Source organism: Agelaius tricolor, unplaced genomic scaffold (genome assembly GCF_023055355.1).
Source record: "Agelaius tricolor isolate 1412-34295 unplaced genomic scaffold, bAgeTri1.0.p SCAF_4, whole genome shotgun sequence".
Taxonomy (NCBI): Eukaryota; Metazoa; Chordata; class Aves; order Passeriformes; family Icteridae; genus Agelaius; species Agelaius tricolor.
Genome location: NW_027269264.1, coordinates 286,878 through 314,444, shown reverse-complemented (window position 1 = coordinate 314,444; position 27,567 = coordinate 286,878). Strand labels below are relative to the sequence as shown.

Below are 27,567 nucleotides of genomic sequence, written 5' to 3'. Positions count from 1 at the left end.
TTGTCAGAGAAAGTTTTAACCAATCATACCTCTTTCACCTTGCCTGAGTCAATAACAAATACAACATCATTGACTGTTATGCTGGTTTCTGCTATATTTGTAGAAAGAATCTGCAAATAAAACAACCAAAACTGTAGTTAAAAGCAAAGACAAAAGAGATTCATACGGTATCTGATAAAGTGCTCTAAAACTTACTATTTTGCGCACACCAGGAGGTGGACTTTTAAGCACTTTCTTCTGATCCGAAGTCTGCATATTTGAATGAAGCATGAAAACCTGGTATCTAGTACAAGACAAAGAGTACATTTAAGTATTTTTAAAGACACAATGAAAACCTCGACCATAGGAACCAGAGACTTTACCTGTGCGCATTGTCAGCAAATCTCCTGTCATCAAATAGAATACGGTCCCTCAGGCTAACTATCTCATCATATCCAGGAAGAAATATTAAAATCGCTCCTGAAAAAGAAGGGGGTTGGCAGAGTTAAGCAGCAAATTCACTTAAAATACACATCAGTACTGTGCAGAGTAGCATTTGGTAGCATACCTATTTAGTGTTTCCAAAAGAAGGGCACAATTCATCAAAGGCTGAAAGTACAGTCATCTATTGGGAGTGTGTGTTCATACTTACCGGTCTCACAACTATGACAGATGTTATAAAGTAAGTGCATAATAAGGTCAAGATCCACTTTTTCATCATCAAAACTGTGATGATAAGCTGTCAACAGCTCTCTGTCCTCTGCACTAAGGTCACTACCACTTGTTCGGACCAGGGAACTTTCATCCAGATTTCCAAATCCTGCTGAAGCACTAAAATAGAAAAATGCACAGACCAGAGTCAAGTCCGCTTGTTTCAGGTTTGCATTCAGCCAGTAAGTAAACTTAGATCAACACCAAGACTACTCCTTTCAAATTTAAATTTTAAAGAGTAGCAGAACAGCATCTTCAAAATACTATTACTGCTCACTGATTTAAGTGTAATCCAACAAAGCATGAAACTTCAATTTTTAGCATAACTTTACTTTTCTTACTCTTTATTGAAACACAGCCATAAGCAAAGCGCCAGAATTCAAAGTATAAAGACACTACATGTTTACCTGTTAAATAAAAAGTATTTAAAAGAAATGTTTGCCCAAATGTTTTCCTCACATGAACAGGTACTACACAAATGAAAACTACACTAAAAAGTGCTATAAAAACACTGGTCTCTACCAAATGATAACTGAACTATAACTGTAAGGTAATCAGAAACCAATTCTTAAATGACCTAGTGTAAATGTTACTTGTATTAAATTTCTTTAATATGGCTACTATGTATTGACAACAATGTATAGATAAAAAACAACAGGTTTGTTTCCTAAATAAGCATCTACATTAAAATGGTAAACGGTAGAATCATTATCTCTATTTATCTAAGTCAGTATATTCATATCCTGCCTAGATATATAATCATGATAGCAATGCCCACATCAAAATGATAAAAAATAACAATATGAAAGAAGTCTACACAACTCTAACTATATTTATCCTAGGATTTGCAAACATAATCAATGAAATACACTGAATAAAAACACCGTTTTTTTTTTTTTTAAGAGCATCTTTTTGAAACATTCCTGGTCTCAAATAAATCCTGCTATTTAGGTCAGATTTAAAGGCATAAAAAGCTAAAAATTGTTCTGATTAGAAGACAAAATTCCAATTTCCCTTCAACATTTCCCTTCAACTGTTTCTGCAAAGTAGTTATAGCTTACCTGTAGGATTCCAACAGGTCAACAACCTCGGTCTGTCCAAAGTGCTTAGCCCAGTCCACAGCCATCCTGAAAAAATACACAGAAATCTTTTTTAAACTTCTCACTTCAAAAGACACACAGCCTAAGACTCTGAATTAAGAATGCAATTTATAATTTCCAGAATAAAATGTGATAAACAGAAATTAGAAAATGCTTTGAATGTCAAAATTTACTATTGCATATAGTAGTCTATTAAGTTAGCAATTGGTTTAAATGTTGAAGAAAATTCTTTCTCATTTGTATATTGACAAATGAATCTGTGTTTTGGTTTGTCTGTTTGTTTTTACCAGCCATTAGAAGATCTGCAGTGGATATTTGCTCCCATACTGATCAGCTGCTCTACTTGACTCAAAAAGCCTCTCCCTGAAGCAATCATTAATGCAGTCGCGCTGGTTTCACTGTGCCTATAATCAACTGAGAATTACAAATAAATTAATAAACAAATAAACCAGCAAACCAGATAAAAACATTCTTACTTTTTCACCTAAATGTGGTATGAATGTGGCTTACATGACTTTTAAAATCTAGGCCAGAGAGAATTTGTTTTCTGACTTCATCCCACCATTCAGTTTGCATGAATTTAACACTACTTGTGACACACTGTAACATCTGTTAATACTTCAAACCAAGTACAAACAAAAAATAACTAAACAATTCATTAATTCTGCTAATTCTATTCACTTTTCCAATAGGCATCAATTCAAACCTAGCAACACTTGAAACTGGAGATAAAGCAGCCACAGAAATTCAACTCATTTGTTATTGCTTTTTTCTTATGTTATAAGATGACAGACTTACCACTGACATTTTCATTTAAAATGAGATGGAACACCTGAGCAAAGGCATCAATATCTTTATGCAACCAGATGTCAGAAAGACGAGAATCCATTTCTTTTATTAACCATAGTTCAAGGCAATTTGCATCTTTTTCAGTCTGAAGAGGAAAAACAGTATTGAAAGATAGATGTCTTCCAAGATTTATCTTTATTCTCCTATATTACACATGAAAAAATTGAACAGTTGCTTTTCCAAGTAGCAATCAGCATTCAGGTACCAGTTAAAGCATTTGTTGTACCATGCAAGTACTTTAAGCAATGGCAGTTCAGCTATTTAAGCTGAAGAGAAGTTGTGCACAAACCATTTTAAGTGAAAAGCACACTTTGGCTAGAGTAGTTCTTGGTAACTTCAAAAAAATCATCTATAAGATATGTTAATACCCTTCAAGAAATTCTACAGGACTAGTATCTTTGGAAAACAGCTTTTAAAGCAGATTTAAACACATTTTCCAACAAAAGGAAAAACTTACCAGTTGATTAAATACTGTGTCACCATTGTCACCCAAAAGACTACACTCTTCAGCTGCTCTTGGGACAAACCTTGGTCTCTCAGGTTCCAGCTTACTATTATTTTCTTGAGCAGCACACCACTCAGTAAGAGTGCTTTGCTGTTTTTCTTCTGCAATGCATAAAGGATTTCCATGGAAAGTTTTACAGCCATCCTAATTATCCATTAATTTCAGTTAAAAAAAATTGCAGTATCTAATTACAAAGTTTAAACTGTTTGATCTCTTATTTAATCTAGAACATTGTTACCAGTCCAATATAAATTCCATGATTAAGAGCACCTAAAGTGCACCATGGCAAAAATCTACTATAGAGAACAAGGTAAGAAATACCACTTGGTTGCTTAAACCACTAAGCCTGCAACTTGCTGTATTCAAATGAGATTCCTAAGTAGCTTCTACACAATTCTCAATCCAGATGTTCCTCCACAAGTGAAATGCCAAAGAGCAGCGATATAACTCTTGCATGTAACAACTAATTTTTGCGTACCAGTAAAAGAAACAGTAGAAGCCATCAGTGCCCCAACTGAGCTTTTCTACCTACAGTGATCAGAGCTGAGCATCATGATAAATATGTAGTTAGGACTGCATGTTACAGCTTTGGGATTGGCCTTTTCAAATTTTTTTTTATACTCATGAAGATAATTACTTTCAGCTGTCAGAAAAATTTCTCAAATATTGTGATCAATATACCCAAATACCTAATCAATTGAAAAGAATCCCCTATATTTGGTTCAAGTGTTACTGGAGGAGTAACAAGGAGTTACTGTTCCTTGACCTAAATATGTTAAATGCATCCATGTCTGCAGAATGTACTTAAAAATGTTAATAGTGGAAAGCACCTCTGTGCAAGACATACAAAATCCTGCATTCTCTAATGGCCACATTTAAATTTGTGCCTAAATGTCCGCATATTGTATCTTATGTTTCTATAGTGTTCATGCGGGCAAAGCCCCACATTATGTAATTCTACTTCATAATAATTAGGAAAAAATATAAAATTTATCAACTAAAGAAAGTTAAGAATATAACCACTGAAAGTAAAAATACTTTTTTTCAATCACAATTTAAATCAACAATGTAAACACAGAGTTTTAAAGATACGTGCCGCCATCTAATTGTCTCATTTAAAAATCTGACTTTAGAATTTTAACAGAGAATCATTTTACTTGTTCAATCAATCAATCAAGTAGAGTCATTGTCAAGACATAACAATTAACAAGTCCACCAACCTTGCTGCTTCTCTTTTTTGTACTTTGCCATCTCTTTGTTTGTATACCCAGTACTTCGTAAAATGTCCTCCAAAAACATCTCTTTAACTTCAAAAGGTCTTCCTTGGACTAAAAGTAGAAATAATTCAAGAAAGATTAGATATTCCCAAGCTTTGCATTAAGAACATTAATTCTTAAAAATAGTTTTTACAGACAGGAAAGTATATTAAACATGATTAGGGCCAGATTTAATGAATTCTTATATTCCTTGGAAGGTCTTGTAAGAGTATCTTCACTTGAGATTATCTTCTTTAAGTGACTGGGACATAAAAAAAAATTCAAAAAGGAAATGTCAGGTGCATATCATGTTTTTCATTAACTTCTTCAATTCTATTAAGTGTGAATAGCAAGAGATGTAAGATTGACAGTTATTTACTGCAATTTTATCAAATGAGAAGAAAATAGTCACTTTTGTTTAGGCGTACAAAGAAAAATTCACTGTGCCAGCCACCTGAATTACTCAATGTAAGAGCAATTAAGACAGTTTTAGTGTAAGATCCCACGAGCAGACTGCCATGTCTGTATTCAGACACTACCTCCTTTCATGAGAAGTATACAAGAAGATGGACTTCTCTCAGTGTCCTCAATTACTGCAGCCAATTTTGGCTTTCTTTGCTGACCACTTCCCATGCTCTTTCTCTCCTAAGAACTTACTCTGATTTCTCTTTTAACATCACTGTTTTCTAGACCTTATTTATGGATATCAAATTATGTTTCTACATAGGAAGAACTCATATCTATTTTAGGTTCCTTAGCAGACACTTACCACAACTAAGTTCAGATCACCTAGGACTTATCTCTCCCTCAGAAAGAACCAGCTACAGTTCACAAATTTACAGAAGCTGTCATAAAGGAAGTCTTCTAACACTAATCACAAATTCTGTGTTCTACAGAAACTCACAACTAAAAAATATTGGTTTCTGTGGTCAGGATTGTGTCAACTATACTGCTGAAGAATCAAAGCTTTTTCATTATATTAATGGATAAAGTATCTAAACCCTCTTTTCTTCACTCTTAAATTAGCAAAATTGGAAAAAGCATCTTTTCAATTGTGATTATCCTGTGAAGTCCAGTATGTGATAATAGTATAACCACTGCAGTAAACTGAAGAAAGAGACAGTAGCCAGAATTTCTAAAATAAATCTATTAATCTAAAAGGATGAGAAGCTGCAAAAAAAGTAAACTGGAAAGCCACACAAAAATTACAACGAGGTTTTTTCCCTCCAAAAAAAATTAGCAAATATTAAAATCAAGTGTAACTTCCAGATTCATGCCTCCAACAAGCTGCAAGCCTTATTTTTCTAGGCAATAATTTAAACCTGAAAACCAGAAATGAACACTTTTATGTGTAAATAAGAAAAAATAGTGCTTTCTCATTAACATCCCATAAAATTAACCAATGACTTGTGTAAAAAATTCTAAACAAAGCAAAGAATCATATGATTAAAACATATATCCCAATTTGCCTAGGACTGCATTTCTGAAATGAATAGATATAGTTATGTGAGTTTTATCTTCTAACTAGTAGCAATCTCTGAAACCAGAACTACAATCTACTGGAATATACTAATAGATATCACACTCTTGTAAATGCTAGGGTCTGTATCGCTATGCAGACCAGCATTTTAGAACCTTCTCCTTGAACTGAACATAGACGGGACCAGGACATCCCTGCATTTACAGAATATCCATTGATTAAAACAATTCCCTCTGAGGTAGATGCAAATAGTTAAGAAATAACAAACATAAGTAAACAAGGAACAACCACTGCTGGTAACTGTAAGTGTATTTATCACCTGCCTTTACTCAGAACGGTTTGGTACAGATCAGTTAAGATCTAGGAGCCTCAAGGCAGGTATACTGAGATTTCAGAGTTTACTTAAATACTTACTGTGTATTACTGGGCAACATCCAAAATACCTAATAAAGAGGTCTGCATCTAGAGCAGCACTAGAAATAATTAGTTTTAAATTAGCTTGGCTTTGCAACACATCTCTCAGTTTTATAAGCAAGAAGTCACTGAACCTATCCCTTTCATGTACTTCATCCTGTATGAAAGAAAAGCAAAAAAAAAGAATGTCTCAACATCACAGATCCAAGATCATAACTTTTCACAAATATGATTTTTTTTTAATTAAAACATGTAATTTGGTGGTGCATTGCAGAGGTATTAAAATGCTTAAGTTTAACTTAAGAAGGATTTTTTTAAAAACTTAAAAGTAAAAAAAAAAACCTTCAAAAAGTTTTATAATGGTATCAGAGTAGATTGCACTGTAATGAACAACCTATCAGAGACCTTAATTTCAGAGATCAAAAGGAGCATCAGAAACTTCCCTAACTCTTGCACTTGAATCTCATTTTCAAGATAAAGCCACAAACTGCAAATACTAAAATCTTATTTCAATAAAATTACCCTTCACAACTGATAAGAATTTTTAAAAAATTATGATACCACATAATGATAAAAAATATCGTTTTCTTAGATCAAATAAATTATGCACAAAGCTAATCATTAAGGCACATGTCTGATTAATCATCTTTGCCTATCTGCTGTTTAGTTTTATATTCCGAATGTATGAATCAAGAACAAGATTTGCAGGCTGAAGTCAAGAATGCACAAACCATTCTTCTGCTTTTTTCCTCCTTGGTAAACGGACAGCCACCTAAACTTACCATGGTTTTTTTCTTTTTCAGCAGTGGAGAACTTGCAGTAAACATTCTGGTTCCACTGACTTATCAAACTCCACAACAGGAAGTTCACATAATCATACATGAACATAAATAATTTCTAGAAATTAGACTACATTTTATGTTGAAAACATTGGGCAAACAAAGGGACTGCAAACTTGGTACTGCAAAATCAAGTACATGATAGCAGAAATTCTGACACACTTGTATTGAACCTTCCTAAGGCTTTTCTGCTGACAGAGGAAATTCAGAAAAATTTTGACCTCTACCTCCACAATCCCATCACAATTCCAAAATTAACTGTTGACAAAAACCTAATATAAGATGCATTTACAAGAAAAAAACAACAAACCACAGAAAAATATGCATGTTACAATAAAAAAATCAGTAACTCTTTAAAGTTAATTCAGATTCTAACTTAACAGAAAAACCTTAAATGTCCATCAAATTAATACAGAAAACTAGGGCCTCATCTTCCAATTAAGAAACAATACATCCTGCTCCACCTCACATGAAATACAAGGTCCTTACCACAATGACATGTGTCACGGTTGATAGGGTGCTGTCTCCTGCCATCAACGTGCGAAGCAGTATGCCATTAGTGCAAAAGGTTACCAGTGTCTTTGGAGAAACCCTAGTGAACAGTGAACAAAGATGCTTCTGCTTTTTTCACCACTTAAATGCTGCTAGCTTTCCACTATTTACTGAAAATTAAAGATTGAAGGGCTCCTCACCAGAAGTGGAATCACAGTTCTGTCACCAAAGAGTTCACGCATACTGTTTGTTTATAAACTATGCCTGTTCCCTAAGAGTTCTTAAGGATTCTTAGTGCTAATGCTCAAAAGTTTCAGACAAGTGATTAATAAACAAGGAGAGATTAATTTTTTCTAAATTAATAAGCAAGTGAAACAAAATCTGGAGAACCTCGCCATGTTGTTGTATTAATTTACTGGAAAATCCAGTGTGGACTGCCTTGAAAAAACAGGTTACAATTCTTACAAATGCCCTCAGATATAGTCTTTGTCTACATGTGGTAGGTTGACCTTGGCTGAATGCCAGGCACCCACTCAGACTGCTCTATCCCTCTCCTTCTCAGCTGGACAGTGGAGAAGGAATTCAACAAAAAGTTAAAGGGTCAAGGTAAGGACAGGGAGAGATCACTCACCAGTTACCACCATGGGCAAAACAGACTTGACTTGCACAACTAGGTTTAGTGTATTACCAATTAAATCCAAGTAGGATAATGAGAAATAGAATCAAATGTTACAAGACCTCCTGCCACACTGCCCTTCTTTCCAGGTTTAACTTCCATTTTTCTCTAATTCCTACCCCTCAGTACACAGGGGGACATGGAACAGAAGCTGTGGTCAATTCACATGTTGTCTCTGCTGCTCCTTCCTCCTCACAGGGGGGATTTCTCACACTCTTCACAGATTGCTCCAGTGTAGGTCCCTCCCATGTGGTGCAGTCCTTCAGGAAGAGACTGCTCCAGCATGGGACTGCCATGGGTTCACAAGTCCCATCAGCAAAACTGCTCCAGTGAAAACTCCACTCTCTGTAGGGCCACATGTCCTGACATGTCCTCTCAGGAGCCTGCTCCAGCACAGGCTTCCCACAGGGTCACAACCTCCTTTGGACAACCACCTGCTCTAGTATTATGGTCCTCCACAGGCTGCAGGTGGACTGCTCCATTGTGGACTTCCATGGGCTGCAGGGGAACATCCTCCCACACTATAGTCTTCACCACAGGAATCTCTGCTCTGGCACCTGGAGCACCTCGTGCCACTCCTTTGGCACTGACCTTGGTGTCTGCAGAACTATTCCCCTCAAATATTCGCAATCCTCTCTTTCTACTGCTGTGCAGATTTTCTTCTCAAATATGCTGCTCCAGAGTCAAGCCCACTGTTGCCGATGGGCTCAGCCTCGGCTAGAGGTGGGCGTCTCTTATAGCCACATGCCAGAGGCTTTATCACATACATGGCAAGCTTCTTCTCACAAAAAACACCCCCCTCACTACCAAAACTTTGCTATACAAACACAATACACTATACTTGACTGAATCTCAAAGATAAGCTTATACTTGACTGAATCTCAAAGATAAGCTGAACCTTTTCATATGCTTTGATTTTTCAAGAATCTAAAGTTCTTTAAAAGTACCAACTACCTGTGCTAGTTGTGCAAGTAAAAACAGCAATTACTTCCTCCAACACTGACACTGTAAGTACTGAAAACTGTAGAGTACTAAACAAAGGAACACACATACATATGTCTCTATTTCAAGTATGTAATTCTTTTTTCAATTCAAAAATACTCTTACATGTTGAATTCAGGGAACACATACCAGATGGAAGTGCTTTACTTTTTTAATCTCTTCTCTCTTTTACATCAGCCTTCTAGAAATCAGCCCTGCTGTCTAATAGACACTAAAACATAAAAAAACACATTTCTGTGTTACTGCAAACACTTCTATCCAACATTTTTTGCCACAATGGAAATAGTGCCATCTCTCCCTTTTGCTCTTTCTCAAGTGAAGTCTTTGGTTCTTCTGCACTGCTTCCAGTAATTCTTCCAGCTGACCTACACTTTGTTTTCTTCATACAGCATAATTCTTCCACACAATAATATCCCCCTTACTTGCAATTAATCTTTACTTGCTCTTCTAATCTTCTAATGCTCTTCTTCTAGCCTTGTGGCCTTCAGTATGCGTAACAAAATTCTTCAACTTGGCTTTGCTGTTGAAGTGCATTCATTTTCATTAGAAATGTATTATCTTCATCCATATAAGCAACATAACTTAAATGCTACTCTTTTGCCATCTTCCTCTCACTTGTATCCCAGCTGCTGCCCATTCCTGAAAATCCCACTATTTACACAATTCAAAGATTTTAGAAACCCTACTCTATTTTAGGAGCAAATTCCTCAGGTCATCTAGAATTTCTGCTTTTGTTTTAAAAATAAAAGATGAAACAGAGTAAATTTAACCCAAAGTAGATTGTTAAAGCTCAACATCACTGTTCACTTTCCAATTTTGTTGTTTTCCCTCTTCTCTGCCCTGTAAACTCTCCCCACATCACTTTTGTCACAGCATGCTGGTCTTCCTAGCTATTTTCAAATCTTGCAGAATTTTTGGATCTATCGATGTTAAAAGTACAGAGGACAAGGATATCCACACACATACTCCCTAGAAGAAATCAAGAGAAAGCACTTGCAGTTCAGTTCCATAGAACAACTCACTGCATGAAACTGTGTAATACAGGAGAAAAAACATCCTTTTCAACTCTTAAACATTCATTACCCAAAATAACACATCCTACTGATCCTACACAGTGATATTTTACTGGGCTGTAAACCAAATACTCTGTTGTTTACATAACCAAGACACAAAACATTAATACCAGATCAACTGACTTTAAAAAATGTCATCAGTACCTGCTTTCTAATCGGATCTGATAACCAATTGTATGGCCAATCTTTTCTCTTCTTTCTGCTGCCACTCTTTCAGCCACAGCAAGTGCTGCCAAACGTCTTGGCTGAGTGCAAAATATACGGCAGGGAGTTCCATTTTTGTGACAGTCATCAAGAATAAACTGGGGGATCTGTAAAGAAGTGGTTTAAATGTACTTTTTAGTTTGATAGACTCATAACTTTTTTATGACAATTAAACAATTTAACTACACCTCAGTATCACACACATTGTAAAATTATTCACAATAGGATTATCATTGCAAATATACCTGAAGTGGTAAAAAAGGCCAGAAAAGTCAATTTCGTCTATTAAGTTTCATCTCCTTCAAACAAAACACAGCAACAAAAACAAGAAAACCCAACCAAACAAACAAAGGCTGAAGTTCTCTCCTCCGCTTCAGGGAAATCTATATAAAAAACCCTTGCAGACAATCTTTCACTGTAAAACAATAATACTCCAGATACCAGGAACTAGCTTTAGAAGGAAAAGGGCATACAAAACTGTAGCTACTTTCCCTTCAATATTCTATGATTATTTTAAAGAATAGCTGATATCCATCAGATAATTGTGCAGAATATTTTATGCTTTAAATATGTATCTACTGGTTTAGTACTGCAAAAGCAAAAAAGTTAACTGGAACACTAGACTTTGAACCATACAGGAAAACAAAATCCTTAGAACTAGAATAAAAAAATTCCTTATTACAAAAATATTACAGATTTGGCATCAGTTTGGTATAAATACTGTTATGTTTTTTATTTCACTAAAACGTACTTGAGTGGTTTTTCCTGATCCAGTCTCTCCTACAATCAAAACAACTTTATGGTCCTTTATTATTTTAACAATTTCTTCCTGCTTTTCAAAAACTGGTAGTGATTGCCTGAAAGAATCAAACTCTGATTCCCCTCTTTTCACAGGAACCTGGGGGATACCATCACTAAGTCGTCCACTTGTCTTCACTTCTTTGTTTTCTGTGAAAAGAAGTCAATAAATTATAAAGGAAGGTCACTAAAACACTGGTTAAAATTGTACTTAAAAATTAACATTTCTGCTTTTATTAGCATCCCTGTTGATAAAGTGAGAAACCCGTGAGATATTTAGAAGTGGTTTTCACAGTAACATGTCCTGTTATGGTGCTTGAAATAAATATAGTTCAAATTTTTTACTTACATAGAAATTTTAAATTGAATTATCACAGTATTAAACTGAATCATCACAGTACATTGCTCAAGTTATAAAAAGGCTTGAAAAGCTTAAAGAGAAATAGAAACTAAATCAGAGAAAAAAAGCCTTGGCCTTTGTATCTGTTTACACATTCCCATCTCAAGGATTTCTGCCTACAGAAATCCACCGGAGAGGTAAACATTTAAGTTATTCCAAAGTGACAAGTGTGTTTTCCAACAAAAAGACAACTTTACTGTGATTAACATGCCTTCTTTCACATCCTTACTTGTCTTTTAAGACCTCCTTTCAGTCAGTCTTAAATAACCTAACAGTCTAGTCCATAAGATTTGTCTTAACAGGTACTAATTGAAACATGATGTAATGAGAGCCCAGGAGCCACACAGCAGTGTGATGTATCAGAAAGCAATGCGTAAGTAGGTAAAAAACCTGCAGTCTTCTGAGGAGGCTACTTCAACATCAGTATCTTAAATGCTACTCTACAATTCCTTAATAATTATTTTCCACAAGAATGAGAAGCTCACTGTCAATGCAATTATATAGGCATAATGCAATTATTTACTGCTATTAACAGATTCATGTGTTAAATTCTAAACACTGTATTACCAAGACAGACACAGACTAACAGATTAAAAGAGCCAAAGAGCATTCTGGAGACGTAAAGAAAGATAAATTTTACACTATTCATTAATTTATACCCTATATCCCTAAGAAATTGCTTTTTGGTACTTTTATTATAGTTTCCCTCTGCTCACTAAACAATCCTATTAAACAAATGAAAGAATGGAGAAAGAAAACTAGCAAAGGAAGCACTTAAAGCACGAACACAATTAATGAGAAATATCCCTTTAAACAAAGCATACTGCTATGTTCTTTGTTTACTACATCCAGCTTTTTACACAGAAACACAACATAACTTTTACAAACGTGACTTTAAGGCAACAACCACGTTAAAAGCATTATTTAAAAAACCTATCTTTTATCAGAAGTTTGTCTTCCAGAGGACTTTATATACTCAAGAAATCAAGAAGTTTATATATTAGCCCGAGTTTACTTAATAGCTCTTACAGACCGAATCTATTTTAGATGACAAAACAAAATATGAACTCCTTATTTTATCAAGGACATGAATTCCTACAAGCACAACAGACAGTCTCATTTTCTCTTAAGGATATTCTTACACAGAGTGATGTCTCCTTAATCGTACCCCATGGAACTTGCAGGAATACACATTTCACAACGGTATTTAAAAAAAAAATCTGTCTGAAATTGTCTCAAAGAAATCAAAATTAACTTGACACAGGGTAGACATTGCAACGTGGGTGACTTGACTGCATGAGCATCCTATGACATGGGTTTTAAAAGATCCTATATTAACAATTACAAGACAAGAAAATGATAAGGCTTGCTTAGAAGGAAGAGTTAGGACAGAAGAGACAGAAAATAGAGGGGTTTGTTTTGGGGTTGGGTTGTGGGTTGTTTTTTCAAGTAGTATTGATTGATAAGTCCATGTCCATATTGACAAGACACACTGAACCTACCAGATTCAACAGCATATGCATTTCCTTGTTCTGTCTTTGGCAGAAGTTCTGTTCGTTCTTTATTTGTGACAGGAAAATTTCGAATTAAAGTACAAATACTGTGTTTTGTACCAGGAGTTAAGGCACAACTCATTACTGCACGTTTGAGTTCTGATCCATCCTTTTTTCTTACGGTTAGGTACCGATTTGCTCCTTTTCTGGGAGAAAGAAAAAAAGGCATTTCAGGAATAAGCAAACTAGTTACCTCCATGTAATGATCTTTGACAATAATTCCTTCAATGTGACTTTCAGCTTATTTTCAAATACAATGTCATAACAAGAATCCTCCAAATAATGTCCTAGGTAGCATAATGCAACATTCACAATAATCATCATCAAAAGCAGCTTCTCTTCATGTGAGGTAATGCAGAACAGACACTGGAGACATTGGATGACTATGCCTCGGTTATCACTGCGTTTGTCTCTCAAAATACAGCAGCTCTACCAATCATTTTATCAATCAATACTGAGAGTTATGACATCAAACAACTTTTAGACTAACTTGAAAGATTTATAACATAAAAATCAACAAATAAGCAGAATAGACAAAAAAGCTCCCTGCTAGTGGCATTCCAAGCCTTAACAAAATCCAAAAAATGTATCAGATCTCAGGATGTTCAATATCAAAGATTTATTATGTAGAAATGGAGCTGAAACACTTAATCATAACAGTGATCTACTTCTCAGACTGAACTCTTGACACTAAAATGCAAAGAATTGTCATAAATGTATTTGAAACTGAACTAACTTGTGTCTGGGCTACAACTGACACATCAACACTTTTAAAACAACTTCTCAGGGTAAGAACAAAAGGTCACACTAAGAGCCCAGTGACCTGTCCCTGGCAAGGGTGGAAGACTGCTGTAGGTATGCCGGTGCTGGCAAGGGCAGCCTCTGTGAGGAGAGGCACAGCCACCTCCAGCAGCCCCTGGCAAAAACTACTCTGTCCTCTTTACATCCTCATTTCAAATACTTACATACACTGTTGAGACCCCCCTGAGCCTTGTCTTCTGCAGGCTAAAAAGTCCTAGCACCCTGGCCCTTTCTGCACAAAGGAGATGCTCCATCCCCTTCACCAGGTTTTTGGTCCTTCACTGAACTCTCACCCCAGTCTAGGTCTCTGTCCTCCTGGTGATCCCAACCCTGGACAGACACAACACTCTTGGTGTAGCCTAATCAGTGCTAGAGTAGAGTAGAGGTGAGTAGAGTAGTGAACTATGACCTCCCTCTGCCTGCTAGCAACACTTGAACCCTCTACTATGCTTCCCAACAGAAGCACTCTTTTGAACATGCTATTTTAAGTTGCACCTGTCAACGCAGGAGATTCTATGCAAAACCTTTGAAAATACATTAGTGCAGGGAAAAACCACAGGAAAGATCTTTATGAGAAGTCTTTCTTATGCACATGAAGTCCTCAAAACTGCATTACAACCTAGTACATCATGCGTTTTTTTATTCAGACATCAAGCAAAGCACAGAGACAATTATTTTTATATTTACTTATTAAAGTCTCTTCTCTAGTACCATTCCCCATGACACTGCAGGACAAGTTAAAAACAAAGATCGTTTTAACACTGATAACGAAATCCCATAAATTTGCACCAGAAAAAGAAAATAAGACATAAAATAAGAGTCAAACTTACCCTTTACTCTTCGATATCAGTCCAAGAGAATGACAGAGCCGGTGAACAAATGCTCTTTCGGTTCTAGTGAAAGAAGACGGAAACTCCATTTCTGGAAATAGAATTAAAAAAATAAAAACCCGAGCACAAAAACTCAACAGGCAAAATCTCTGACGTAAGACCTCGGCGCCGCGAGTTTATCAGTCGCCAAACCCACCAGGCTTCCCGTGCACAGCGGGACCGGTGGCAGCGCTGTCCCCGGGCAGCCAAGAGGGACTCGGCCGCCTCGGGGCAGCGCGGCCGCCCGAGATGCTCCTGCCGGGAGAGCCCGCGGGCCCGGCTGCCCGCCCGCCCCGCTCCGCCTGGCTCCCCCACGCACCCGTGTCCTCGCCATAGCGGAACCGCTCCAGAGCGAGGTTCACCGCGATCTCCACCTCCTCGTCCACACGGATATCTTTCAGACCTTTGCCGCCTCGGCTGCGGCCCGGCGCGGCGGGAGCGCCCGAGCCCGCTGTGCCCGCGCCGTGCTGCCGCGGCGGGACATTCCTGGGCCGCGACATGGCTCCGGCACAGAGCAGGGGCTCCTCCGCACTCCGGGACCACGGGCGCTGCCCACGACGCAGCAGCAGGGCCGGGCGGGCGCGGCGCCGTGACGTGTGCCCAGCGCCGGGCGGCGGCGGGCGGAGAGCGCAGCGGCGCGGCGGCGGCGGGAGGCGGAGCCGCCCTGCAGACGGAAGGAAGCGCCGGCGGGGTTTGTGCCCGGCAGAGCCTTACGGAGCGTGTCGTGGGGCTGGTGTTGCGCAATAGTGCCACAGTGGCCGTGACTGAAGAGGCGGCGCTGATACCTGTCAGGTATCATGCGATTTCATTGAATGACGTTCAGAGTAGGTGGTAATATTGCAGTCCTCAGCCGTGTTTGTTTTGAATGTTTTACGGAGTCATCAAGATTTTCCTTCTCCTTTTCTCTCTTTTCCGTCTTTATTTCTCTTCTTTCTTGTTATGTCTTGGCAAAGTACGGCTAACATATTCTATTCCTTGGTTTGTGCCAAAGTCAGTGGTGAGGACTGGCAGGTTGTTAGTTGTAGAAGTTGAGAGCTTGTTAGCCAACACTTCTGCAGTTATATATTAGTACTGGAAGGGCTAGTTGCTGTATTTTAGGTGACTGTATAGTAAAAGGATAAAAGTCCCTGACATGTGGACTGGTGTCTTTGTTCAAGGGAACAAAGAATTTACAGCGAACATCACATCCCCAACCAAATGGGTCATTATATGTCAGACAGGGAAGTTTTCTCAACAGTTTGGCAATCCAAATGGGGTCCCAGGTCACCACCTTCACAGCCTCCCTTATTCAAACATCCAGCTGCTGTGGAGTTCATGGGGAACTACCTGAGTTCACCTGAGATCTTTGAAGCAGGGAGGATACAAAAGATAAACACTAAAGTTCCCCAAGTATATTCAACATAAGCTACAAGGCTCTCCAATTATTTTTAATAAATTTCTCTAATTATTTCAGACTTTTCCTTCCTGCAGCATTATGTACATGGTTGGTGAAATTAGGTTAGTGCATAGAGCATGGGTCTGATCGGGAAAAGGTACACTTAAAGGGGTTTTTAGGGTCTCTCCCAAGTTGCACAGGGGACTGAGGTCACCTGTAAGGTGTGCAGGGGAGATTGAAATCTCTCCTAAGGCATGTGGGAGCTGTGGTCCCCTGTAAATCATGCCAGAAGTTTGGAGTCCCTAGTAAGGCATGCAGGGGCAGGGGTCCCTCGGAAGGCCTGCAGGGGGGTTGAGGTTGAAGGTCAGCTGTTGAACTGGGATCAGTCAGTCCTAAACAACAGGCAAAAGCTCTTCAGAACAGGTTTGTGATCTCTGCTGCTCTTCACCAACTGGAGTGGGGAGATGAACTCAGATGCCCAAATCCTGAGTGGCACAGATGAGTGTCGCAAGACACCCAGTGTGCTGATGTAACCCATCCCAGAGAAGCCATCAGGAGCTCCAGGGAGAGTTTTGACAGTGCCCAGTGAGTTCTCAACAGCCTGTGGCTATCCAGGGGAAGGGGAAGTCCATGTCACACTGTACCCATATCCACAGCAGGTCTCCAAGGTGAACTGCCCATATCCTAGCATTGCTCTGTGAACATTGATGGATGATTTGAGGGATTAACTAAACTTGGTATAGCAAGAGAAGATAGGTAGGAGAGTTGTTTAAGCATTTTAAAAGATGAAGTAGGAAACTATTTAAAAGCCTGTGCTATATCATGTGAAAGCGGCAGTGCTTTAGTGTATGGTGATTCCTTGAACACATTTCAAGAGTTTATTTTGCAACTAACAAATAGGCAATTGACCACATCTCTGGAAAGCACTCACACTGAAGGAGTTGCTCATTCTAGATTGCTATGTGCACACCATCTCTTCAAAGAGGGGGACCCAAAAAGATCTGATGTAGAGGTACACTAATCTTCAAACCATGTTTGTGACTATTTGATTGTTGTGGTGTAAATTTGAAATACTATTCCAAGAGGAGGTTCTTCAGAAGTTATGCTGAAGTGCTGCTTTATTTTTTGTACTTGCACAACTAGTAATTGTAATATGGTGGTAATTCTGCGTATATGTCAAAACAGTAGTTACAAACGCAAATTTTTCTACACGTACATTTATTTCAAGTGTGAGGATGGTAAACATGCAAATAATATTTCAAGACTTCCTCCAGAATATGGAGAACTGTTGCAGTTGTCTGGTAAGATTTGCTATTCATAAACAAAGGGCATTCTCAGTGGCCTGGTTTACCAGTGCAGTTACAGGAGCAGGAAATCTTTTTAGTATTCAAAATAATGTTATATCTATTAACTTGGAGAACTCCGTTTCATTTTCTTACAGGAGGATAATATGCAAAGAGTACTGCCTGAGCAAGAAACTGTCTCTGTTGCCTGGTGTTTTGCATTGCCCCTTTGATGAAAAACAAAAGGAAAAGCTGCTGTTTTAAAAAAAAAAAGTTGAATGAGAAAGTGTTTTTACCTTTAGGAGGTATGTTAGGCCCCGTGAATCTGCAGAGACTTCAGCACTTACTGCTAGACCTTGATGCAGAAGGTACAAGGTTGATCTTTGCTGTTTATAGCTTAGTTTTCATTTTTATTTAATCTTTTACTCACGGTACGTGGTCTCTATCGCGCCAATGGTGTCTTTTCTATCGCCTATACTGGGACTAGTAAATGCTTTAGTTGGGTGTGGGGAAATAGCTTTGTTATTCCAGGTCATGTCGATTGGGCTAGAGTTTGGCATCAAGACGATCTGGTATTAGCAGACATTTTTCAGGTGTAAGCTGAATGCTATGGCTTAAGCTACGTCTTGGTAGCCTAAGTGCACCTTCCGGTGCACCCTTATTTTGTTACGACTTACCTCATCTTTGCCTGGATAACTTATTAGTTTATTGGGGGGGGGGGGGGGTTGCGAGGAGGGTGCCGGGCGGTATGTACATGCCCCAGGGCTGGCCTAAAGAGCGCTGTCCCTCTTGATTGTCCCACTTTACTGCTAAATCCACCTTTCAGGGGTTATTTCATACCCCTTTGCCATTATGTTCTAACTTAGAAAATGTAGCCTATTGCTGCCATTCCATAGGCTATACCTTGACCTGTCTTTTTAGCGTGGTGTGGCTATTGCGCTCATTGTTGGGCTTTCAGGGGAGGTGGGCTGGCGACGGCGTTATGTAGGCTGTTTTGACAAGGAATGGTCAGGTATATCGTGTATCATCGATTACAGAACAGGCTCCTCTAGGTGGGTTTGGGGCATCGCCAAGTCCTTAGAGTTTTAAGCGTTGGTGCTCATCATTCTCAGGCGGATGCTTTAGTGGGTGTAAGCTTCAAGATTTAGGGCCAGGCATAGTGGGGTATCTAATCCCAGTTTGGGCCCTGGCTTTCGTGGAGTTCAATTAATCGTTGTTCTAAGATCTTCTTTGATGGGGAGGCCTTATTGGCATCTTGGGCTTGTGACAGCTTAGTTGCTTTTTAATCTTAGCTACTTGGATAGCATGTGACCACTCTTTACGCCATTATAAAGTTAATTTGGGTCTCCTGTATGACCGTGGTGGCTGGCACAGGATTTACCAACCCTAGATTTGCTATGGCTAAGTCAAGTTTACACTCATTGCTCAATATTAACTACTGCTGAGTACCCGTGGGGGTGTGGCAACTGCAAGGCGTTTTGGGCTACGGTTGTGGTGAGCCTGATACCCGCTCCTGTCTACCTAATTAAGGTGTCCAGGGCACCTACACTGGAGCACGGATACTTGCATGTATATACCTAGCAAAAACTAACAGTAAGGTTAGGATTAAGTATTTTGTCCTTGGGTGTGTGTGGCAGCCATCTTGACATCTTCAGTGTCATGCTTTCTATAAGCTACAAGGATGTAAAATTTGGTGGGTAGTTGGTTGATGGTTTGTCATCATGGTTTGTATTTTTTTTTTGGTTTTTGGAGAGGGGCCAGTTTTGGGGTTAATTCTGTTTGTTTGGGGGTGGTTGGGGAGTGATGATGGTGGCTGGTTGTCATTTTTGACAGTAGGAAATAGAGAGGAAGATTAATTGAAAGTATATTGATGGCAAGTGGTTTGGACAATGTAGAGATAAATGGTTTAGTTATTTGACAAAAAAAAAAAGTCAAGATAAAAAAAATAGATGCGTAAAATGGAATTTAAATGTTAATTCCTAGTAAATGATAAAATAATTAATATGTCCGGCAAGCATTACACTATCTGTTGTGTAGAGGTAGGTACCGCGCCCTCCATGAATGGGGTCAAGTGCATCAGTGCTAAGTTTGGGACGACCTTATCCGTCAGACCATGACGTTCTGGGTGTTAGGGGATTCATATGCTCGACAGTCATGTGATGGACATGTCAAGAGGAAGATAACAGCTGCTGTGCACTTGAAGGGCTTATTGAAGAGACGCTAAAAGAAAACAAGTGTAGGAGGTCGGTATGCCAAGGTAATGAACTTAGGAAGGAGTATTCAACCGACCACTTGTATCTGTGAAGAGCAAGGAGGAGGGAATGGGGCAAGTTATAGTCCTGACGTTACAACCAATAGTGCAAAAGAGCAAGTATAGGAGAGGTATGCGCTTGCAGGGCAATAACCTAAAGTATATATGATGTTGAGTATCTTGTTGAGTAACCGTAGCTCGGTTCTCGTGAGAAGCGCGATCAATAGATAACCATGTCCTCTGGCTTGGGAGCGCTTGAAAGCTGTTGGTCAGGAATATTACCTAGGAGGTGGGCAAATCCTGTAGACTAGGGGAACTCAAAGGTGTACTGGGACATTCCTCATTCACAAGGTTGGGTGTTGTGCATAGTAGATAAGTCCTGGGTCTTTGAGTAATGCTTGTGGCTTGGCTGCAATTAAGATACAAAATTACTGGAATCAGCTCTTGTTGTACAGTTCATGAAAAAAACCTTTCCTAAGAAAATTGTGATAAGAACGAATGGTTGTAATACTAGATTGTGTTGCCCTAGCAGAAAGGGAACAGATTGCATCTCCATCCATGTTTCAGCTGTGTCAAAAGGAAATTTAAGTATTTAGACTGTATTTTGGGGAAGGGGCAATAAAAGATAACAAAGAGGGGTCATAATTAAACTCCCACGTCTGATCACAAAAAGTAGGCTTGAGGTTTTCTCAGAGCTGTGGCATCTGACATCCGCAGATTCCTAGGTTAGGGCAATTGACTAAGTCTTTGATTGAGACAACTGACAACTTCAAGAATAGCTAGTGGAGAGGTAATGCAGAAATTAGGACCTCACAAGAGATCGATTGCAACTAATTCAGTTGCAGCAGGAGCACCAGCTTGTATTAACTCCATGGCAGCAGCAGGAGGAACCCAGAATTCTAACACCACAACAGACACATAGATATCACATCTGAACACCTTTAATTCAAAATCTAATAGCAGAACCTAATGATGGAGAAAAACATCACCAGTGTGAACAAATGATACCCATTCCAAGTAAAGCAGAATATCAATTCTGACAAAGAATATTTAGTCACTCTGGCTAGATGGTTTCATGATAAATCCTATCGAGGGACACGGGCAATATTTATCCAAGTACAAAAAATATGGCCAGCAATAGCCACCACAGGAATTTAGCTCCAGGAATTTATGCCACCACAAAAGAGAATCACAAATGGCTGCCTGACTTGACATGAGTTTTCAGGCAGCAGACTGAGTTCACAATTAGGAGAATGACCATGGACTGATTTCCATTCTCAGGGAATGCAAAGAGACCCTGCAGACATACCACCTGTGGCTGGGTGGTAGTCAACCAGCTGTAAGGCTGGGCAGAAGCCTTTTTTTCCAACAAAAAAGACTTATTCAGGAGGAATAATAGAAGCCTTCTTAAAGAAATCAGTGCTCATTTTATAGCAAATATGATACCAAAATTTTCCAGATAGAAACTTTCTACAAGAGTTCTGAGTATTAGAAAGCAGGCATTCTTTATTGAAGCATGCTGATCACTTGGAGGACCCTTTCTCTAATTAATTGCCCTGAGTGTTGCATACCCACTGATTTACATAATCGTTAGCTATCCCCACTTACTTGATGTGTATGTTTTACTTTATTTTACATTCTCACACCCCTTATCAGAAGTCCTTATATGGTTCTTTGGGGGTCGTTTTCCATGGTCTTCAGCATCTGGTGTCCTTTTTAGGTAGCTGCTCCTTGACCCCCACTTTTGAGTAAGCACAATATTCTTTATAACTCCTGTTTTGTCAGCCTTGCAGAGCTTAGCTGGCATCCTACTTGTCTTCCAGGACTTCTGTTTGATTAAGTTACATCCTATTTTTATTTTTCCAAGGCTATACTGTTCTGTTCTACTGTCCTTATCAAATACAATCAATCAGCTTGCTAACAACACCGAGGTCACATACACATTCATGTATTCTCACACAATCCCCATATGAATCATTTATTTAAAGAGTTGGCCTCAATGATCATTGTAGGTCCCTCAGAATATTTTCTGTGTGAACTTATGTCCCAGTTAAGGCCTGTTAGATGGTGATGAATGCTTGACTTAGTATGTTAACAAGTAGAGAAGGATCAGTCTCTTGATCAGTAACTGACTTTTGAGGATCCTTTGTGGTTTCATATCAATAAACATTTTTGTCCTATGACATTCTTGTTGGCCTTGATACTGTTAACTTTGTTACTTGTTATAATGCTGTATGTAAAAGCAATGGTAAAATGCATTGAAATGGTTTTGTTTCCCTCTCAGTATATTAGCAGGTATGCTTAATGAATACACGTGTGTTAAGGTAAGTGTTAAGATATCTAGTCAATGCAGATAGCTCCGTGTGCAGCTGCAGTGCCAGCTGCAGACTGGGCTCTGACTGGCAGTAACCCAAGGAAAGAGATTGTGAACTAGTGCCTTTTTATTTTGGATTTTAATAGTTTCCTTAAAAGGGGTGAAGAAAAGTGATCCTAAAAGTTTCCCTAAGAGAAAAGCTGTCCTGGGGGTTGGAAGAGGCCAGAAGCCACTGAATTTTTCTATTCAGACAGCCCTGAGAGTTCTTGGGATCAGTAGTGGGGGAACCTCCTGCTTTGTGACCCAACATTGTACCAGAGAGAAGACCAGCCATTTTCCATGACAGAAGCTCTCTTCCTCCATGCCTCTCGGAGCTGGTTTTGCAGCAGCCTAACACTGGAGTGAGGATTTCTCTCTCCAGTTCTTAGAAAGTGCCGAGTTTGAGTTATGAGGTTACAGATAGAGGGGCTAAAGTTATTTGTCATGCGTTGACGGGCTGGAACAGAGAGGAACAGAGACAATTCACAGAATGACTAGATTGGAAGAGACCTTCAAGATCATCAAGTTCAATCTGTGCCCTAACACCTCAACTAAACCATGGCATCGAGTGCCATATCCAATCTTTTTTTAAACACATCCAGGGATGGTGACTCCACCACCTCCCTGGGAAGACCATTCCAGTACTTTATCACTCTTTCTGTGAAAAACTTTTTCCTAATATCCAACCTGTATTTCCCTTGACACAGCTTGAGACTGTGTCCTCTGGTTCTGTCAGTTCCTGCCTGGTGAAAGAGACCAACCTCCACCTGACTACAGCCACCTTTCAGAAGTTGTAGAGAGTGATAAGGTCACCCCTGAGTCTCCTTTTTTCCAGGCTAAACAACCCCAGCTCCCTCAGCCGTTCCTCACAGGGCTTGTGTTCCAAGCCCCTCACCAGTCGTGTTGCTCTCCTCTGGACACGCTCAAGTGACTCAACGTCCTTCCCAAACTGAGGGGCCCAGAACTGGACACAGCACTCAGGGTGTGGCCTCACCAGTGCTGAGTACAGAGGAGAATGACCTCCCTGTTCCTGCTGGCCGCACTGTTTCTGATACAGGCCAGGATGCCCTTGGCCTTCTGGGCCCCCAGGGCACAGTGCTGGCTCATGTTCAGCCGGCTGTCACCAGCACCCCCAGGTCCCTTTCTGCCTGGGCACTGTCCAGCCACACCATCCTCAGCCTGTAGTGCTACAGGGGGTTATTGTGGCCAAAATGCAGAACTTAACACTTGGATTTATTAAACTTCATCCATTTGAACTTTTCCCATCCATTCAACCATTCCAAGTTTCTCTGCAGAGCCCTCCTACCTTCCAACATATCGACACACGATCCCAGCTCAGTGTCATCCACAAATTTACTCAATACCCTCATCCATGTCATTGATAAAGATACTGAACAGAACTGGCCCCAGCACAGACCCCTGAGAGACATCACTGGTGACTGGCTGCCAGCTGGATGCAGCACCGTTCACCAAGGTCACAAAGTCAGAGCCAAGACCTTTGGGGATCCCAGGAATCTCTCTAGTCATGGCAGCCCCACTCTGTCCCACCTCACCCAATCCCAGATCTTCCCATGCCCAGAAGGCAACTGGGAGTAAGAGGATAAGCCCAAGTAAGGTGTTGCCATGAATACCTCATGTGTCCATTAAATCTCTGCTCTGCTCACACCACTCCCTTGTAGACAGAGCAGAGCCCTGCCCAGGATCTTTCATGCATTCACACCTGTCCCTTCTGATATACCACTGCTCCCATTGATCCTCACAGGTCACCTGAAGCAATTCCTGCTGCCTGCTCAAGTGGCAGCTGCTGAGTACTAGGGACACCAAGCTTGTCATCACCCTAGTGGCACAGTTCCACAACACCAGTGCTGCCAGCCTGTCCACATGTCCTTCTCCCCTTGGCAGGGCTGAGCCATGTATAAATGTCAAGGGCAAGGGTGGCAGAGGGTGGCAGGGCGTCCTAAGGCATAGTCAGAGTACCACAGCCACTGGGCTGAGTCCTGCTGCTGGGGTTGGGGCCAAGCTACAGTAGGGCAGCGAGGTACCCTGAGGGTTTTGGCTCACCAGTGAGCCTGATGGCTGCCTCTCGTATGGACTTCTGTGGGCTCTGCAGGTACATCGCGGACTGGCGCAGGTACCCATCTGCTCTGTCTCTGTCCTCTTCCAGCTGAAGAGAGCACAAGGGGACAGAGGGAAGGGTTGGCATTGTCTCTTCCCCTTGAACGGGCAGCCTCTACATCCAGGACTGGCATCCCTGCATGGACACTCCTGATGGGCAGCCAACAATTGGGTTGGAGGGAGCATAGAGTTGGTTACTCCACAGGGACCCTCAATGCTGTCCTGATGCCAAAGCACAGCTGGGCTTGGGCTCTCTTGGCAGCCTGGCTCAGGGAAGCACAGGAGTCTGGAGAGGAGCCTGCTGGGCCACATGCCAGAGGGGAGTAGTGTGTGGGGAGCAGGCTGTTGGAGATGTGTGCAGCAGTAGGCAGGGGCCACAGCTGCCAGCCCCTCACAGTGGGTATTGAGGCAAAGGGCTTGTTCAGACAGTCTGGGCCTTTGAGGCCACTCTTACCAGGCACTCGCCAAACCTCCACAGCTCTTCTGATTCCAGAAGCCGCACAAGATTCCATTTTTTCAAGAATATCATTGCTTGAATTAGGGTTTCCCAGGAGGCCTGCAGAGCAGCAGAGACTGGGAGATGGCACAGCATCCCAGGGCACAGGCCCAGCCAAAGGCCAGAAGGAGGCCAGAATGCTTCAGTCTTTGCAGCATTAGAGCAGGCTGAGCCCACTCACAGGGGATACAAGTAGCTCAGTGTCCCCACCTCTGCCACAAACTGGTTTTCATCATACATGTGATAGAAGAGTGGGACCAGGCTCTGGCGCACGCAGTCCTGCAGGGCCCATTCTCCTCCTTCACCCACCAACTCCATCACTGCTTGAAAGAGGTGAATGGAGAGCAGCTGCACATGGCTGTCATCCTAGTGAAGAGAGCAAGAAACTCAGCACTGCCTGCTCCAAGCTGACCTCGGCATGGAACTGAAAATCCACAACGGAACAGTTTCCTGGCAGCATATGGGGGGGGGGGGGGGGGGAGGTGAGGGGGGCAGAGGAAAAGAGGTGGGCACAGAGCCTTACATTGTCAAAGAGTGGCTGGAGTGCCTTAGCCAGCTGCAGAGCAAGGGAACTGGCAATTGGCACATCTCTGTTCAGGAGCAGCTCACTGAGCACAGAGAGGGTCATCCACACAACCTCCCTGTCTTCATCCTTCAGCACCTCTGTGAGCCCTTCACTCAGGTTTTGCATACTTTCAGCCTGTGTGGAACACAATGCAATGTGATGCCATGAAAGGCTGCATTGCCAAAAGCACTCCAGGAGTTTAATTCCATGCTAATGCCCTAGAACCCAGAAGCCAAAGGCTTTGGTCAGACAAATAGGGAGTCAGGAGAGCTGGAATAAGGAGCCTATCTTCTGAAGTCCATCCAAGTGCAAGCCACTGTGTTACTCAGCCCCACACTGCCTGCCCAGCTTCAGTTGGGCAGCCTGTTTCTCACCATAGACGGTCTCTTGCAAAGTACTATCAGGCATCTCAGCACCAAGAGACGCATCACTCTGCTCTCCTTGAATAGGTAGATTTGGACAAGTTGTAGGATGCGTCCATCCCAGTTGTCTAACTTGAGGTAAGGAAGGACCTGAAACACAGCAGTGAGAGTGTCATATCACCAAGGGACAAAGGGCACAGAGCAGAGCCCACCTCAGCCCCTCCTTCACTGACTGGACTCCCCTGCAGCTGCATCTCCAAGAGGGCAGGGTGCTGGGACACAGCTCCACAAGGCAGTGCTCACCATCAAGCTCACCTCAACAAGGAAGGCCATGGCAGCCACCTCCCAGCGTGCCTCCTCTCTGCGAAGCAGCCTGAACAGGTATCGTGCAATCCGGTAACACAAAGACTGTGAGATCCTGAGCATTGCTCTGGCAGGGGGAAAAAGACATTGTTGACTCTGAGCAGGGCGGGCAAACCTCACCTGGGACTGACTCACAGAGGCCTCTTCTTTCACCACTACTTCTTGCAAGGAGGAGGGTGGAGCCAAACACCAGCAGGCTCATTTCAGGAAGGAAGAGGCTGAAAACCACCCTTTCTGCCCACGGGGCAGTTCTGTCCCCCAGGCTGTCAGTGGCCCTCAAAGCAACCTCCCTGTTCCCAGTAGGCTGTCCTCAGTGAGGCTGCCTGCAGACAGAGCTCCTGCTCTGTGCCATCACCACAGAGACTCTGGCACTCCTCATGGGAAGAGATGCTGGCACTTTGGGTTGTGGCTTCCCCAGTGCACCCAGCCCTTCAAAAATTGTCCCTCTGCTGTACCATCCCTCAGTGACAAGTCCCTCTCACCCATGATCACAGGATTATGCATACACTGTGGAGAAATAACAGCCGGAGTGAGGAGTATGAGGCTCTCACCTGGCCAGAAGACCCACTGTATGGTGGTGGGTGTCAGTGTTGAGGAGTGTGTCCCAGCCACACTCACGTTCCACTTCAGACACCACATCCTCATACTCAAGGTGACAGAGCAATGCTTTCATGGTCATCAATGCAAATCTGTGTGCAGAGAAAAGCCCAGGTCATGCCAGGAATCCTGGCCCCAGATCCAAGGGCACTGTGGAGATGGGATGACCAGAATGGAGCACCTGTTGGGGTTCTTGGGCAGGCAGTGCTTGTGCTGACATCGCTTCCAGAATGCATTGACTTCCACTGGCATCTGCTCTGTGCTGGAGAAAACTTGGAAGAGCAGGGCCACAAAGAGGTGGGGAAAATACAGAATCAACATCTCTGGGCACTCGGGCAGGTGAATGATCTCCCACAGTGCTCTGGTTGCCTGCAAAAACCAAAACAGTCACAGACCACACTCAGCACCGAGTCATCTGTGTGGCAGGGTCCAGCCACGGGAGGATGAAGGTCAGGTATTGCTCTGTGCCAGGGGGAGCAGCATGTGCCCTGGCTGCCTCTGCACCTGCCATGAACAGACTTCTAGAACACCATATGAGACATGGGATGCAGTGATGGATGGGGGACAAAGAATGGAGAGATGCCAGAGAGGCAGCCCTTGAGGATGTGCTTGGGCCTAGCCCAGAAACTCACAGCCAGAGGAAAGACATCTGAGTTGTCCTTATCAGAGGTGGACGTGCTGTGCAGTGGCCAGTCCTCCAGCACACAGAGGAGCTCTGGCAGCACCTTCTCCACAATTCTGCTTGAGGAGATTATTGCCCTCCACATGGCCACAGCAACTCTGCAAGCCCAGAGCTCTGTGTCAGT

The 27,567-nt window shown here is 41.5% G+C and overlaps 2 protein-coding genes across 2 annotated transcripts in view; both read right to left on the bottom strand.

The window, feature by feature from the left end:
* LOC139588741 (3'-5' RNA helicase YTHDC2-like) overlaps positions 1 to 15,608 on the bottom strand; it is a 34,702-nt gene extending 19,094 nt beyond the window's left edge. Inside the window, exons 1-16 of the mRNA XM_071424335.1 lie at positions 15,321 to 15,608; positions 14,963 to 15,053; positions 13,281 to 13,477; positions 11,332 to 11,528; positions 10,521 to 10,687; positions 7,623 to 7,725; positions 6,295 to 6,451; positions 4,365 to 4,472; positions 3,097 to 3,245; positions 2,589 to 2,724; positions 2,078 to 2,204; positions 1,752 to 1,817; positions 632 to 810; positions 363 to 459; positions 196 to 283; positions 30 to 110 (exon numbers count right to left, since the gene is read on the bottom strand). Of these exons, the coding sequence (XP_071280436.1) occupies positions 30 to 110; positions 196 to 283; positions 363 to 459; positions 632 to 810; positions 1,752 to 1,817; positions 2,078 to 2,204; positions 2,589 to 2,724; positions 3,097 to 3,245; positions 4,365 to 4,472; positions 6,295 to 6,451; positions 7,623 to 7,725; positions 10,521 to 10,687; positions 11,332 to 11,528; positions 13,281 to 13,477; positions 14,963 to 15,053; positions 15,321 to 15,501 (2,124 nt within the window). The 5' untranslated portion in view covers positions 15,502 to 15,608. The remainder of the gene's footprint in view (positions 1 to 29; positions 111 to 195; positions 284 to 362; positions 460 to 631; positions 811 to 1,751; positions 1,818 to 2,077; positions 2,205 to 2,588; positions 2,725 to 3,096; positions 3,246 to 4,364; positions 4,473 to 6,294; positions 6,452 to 7,622; positions 7,726 to 10,520; positions 10,688 to 11,331; positions 11,529 to 13,280; positions 13,478 to 14,962; positions 15,054 to 15,320) is intronic.
* A 5,227-nt stretch (positions 15,609 to 20,835) lies between these two features.
* On the bottom strand, positions 20,836 to 27,564 carry LOC139588742 (maestro heat-like repeat-containing protein family member 7). The gene is made up of 5 exons (XM_071424336.1): positions 27,394 to 27,564; positions 26,943 to 27,130; positions 26,716 to 26,853; positions 26,117 to 26,231; positions 20,836 to 25,951 (listed from the first exon to the last, which is right to left on the bottom strand). Exons 1-5 carry the CDS (start codon positions 27,526 to 27,528, stop codon positions 25,790 to 25,792), a joined length of 738 nt encoding a protein of 245 aa, XP_071280437.1. The 5' UTR covers positions 27,529 to 27,564; the 3' UTR covers positions 20,836 to 25,789.
* Positions 27,565 to 27,567: the final 3 nt, after the last annotated feature.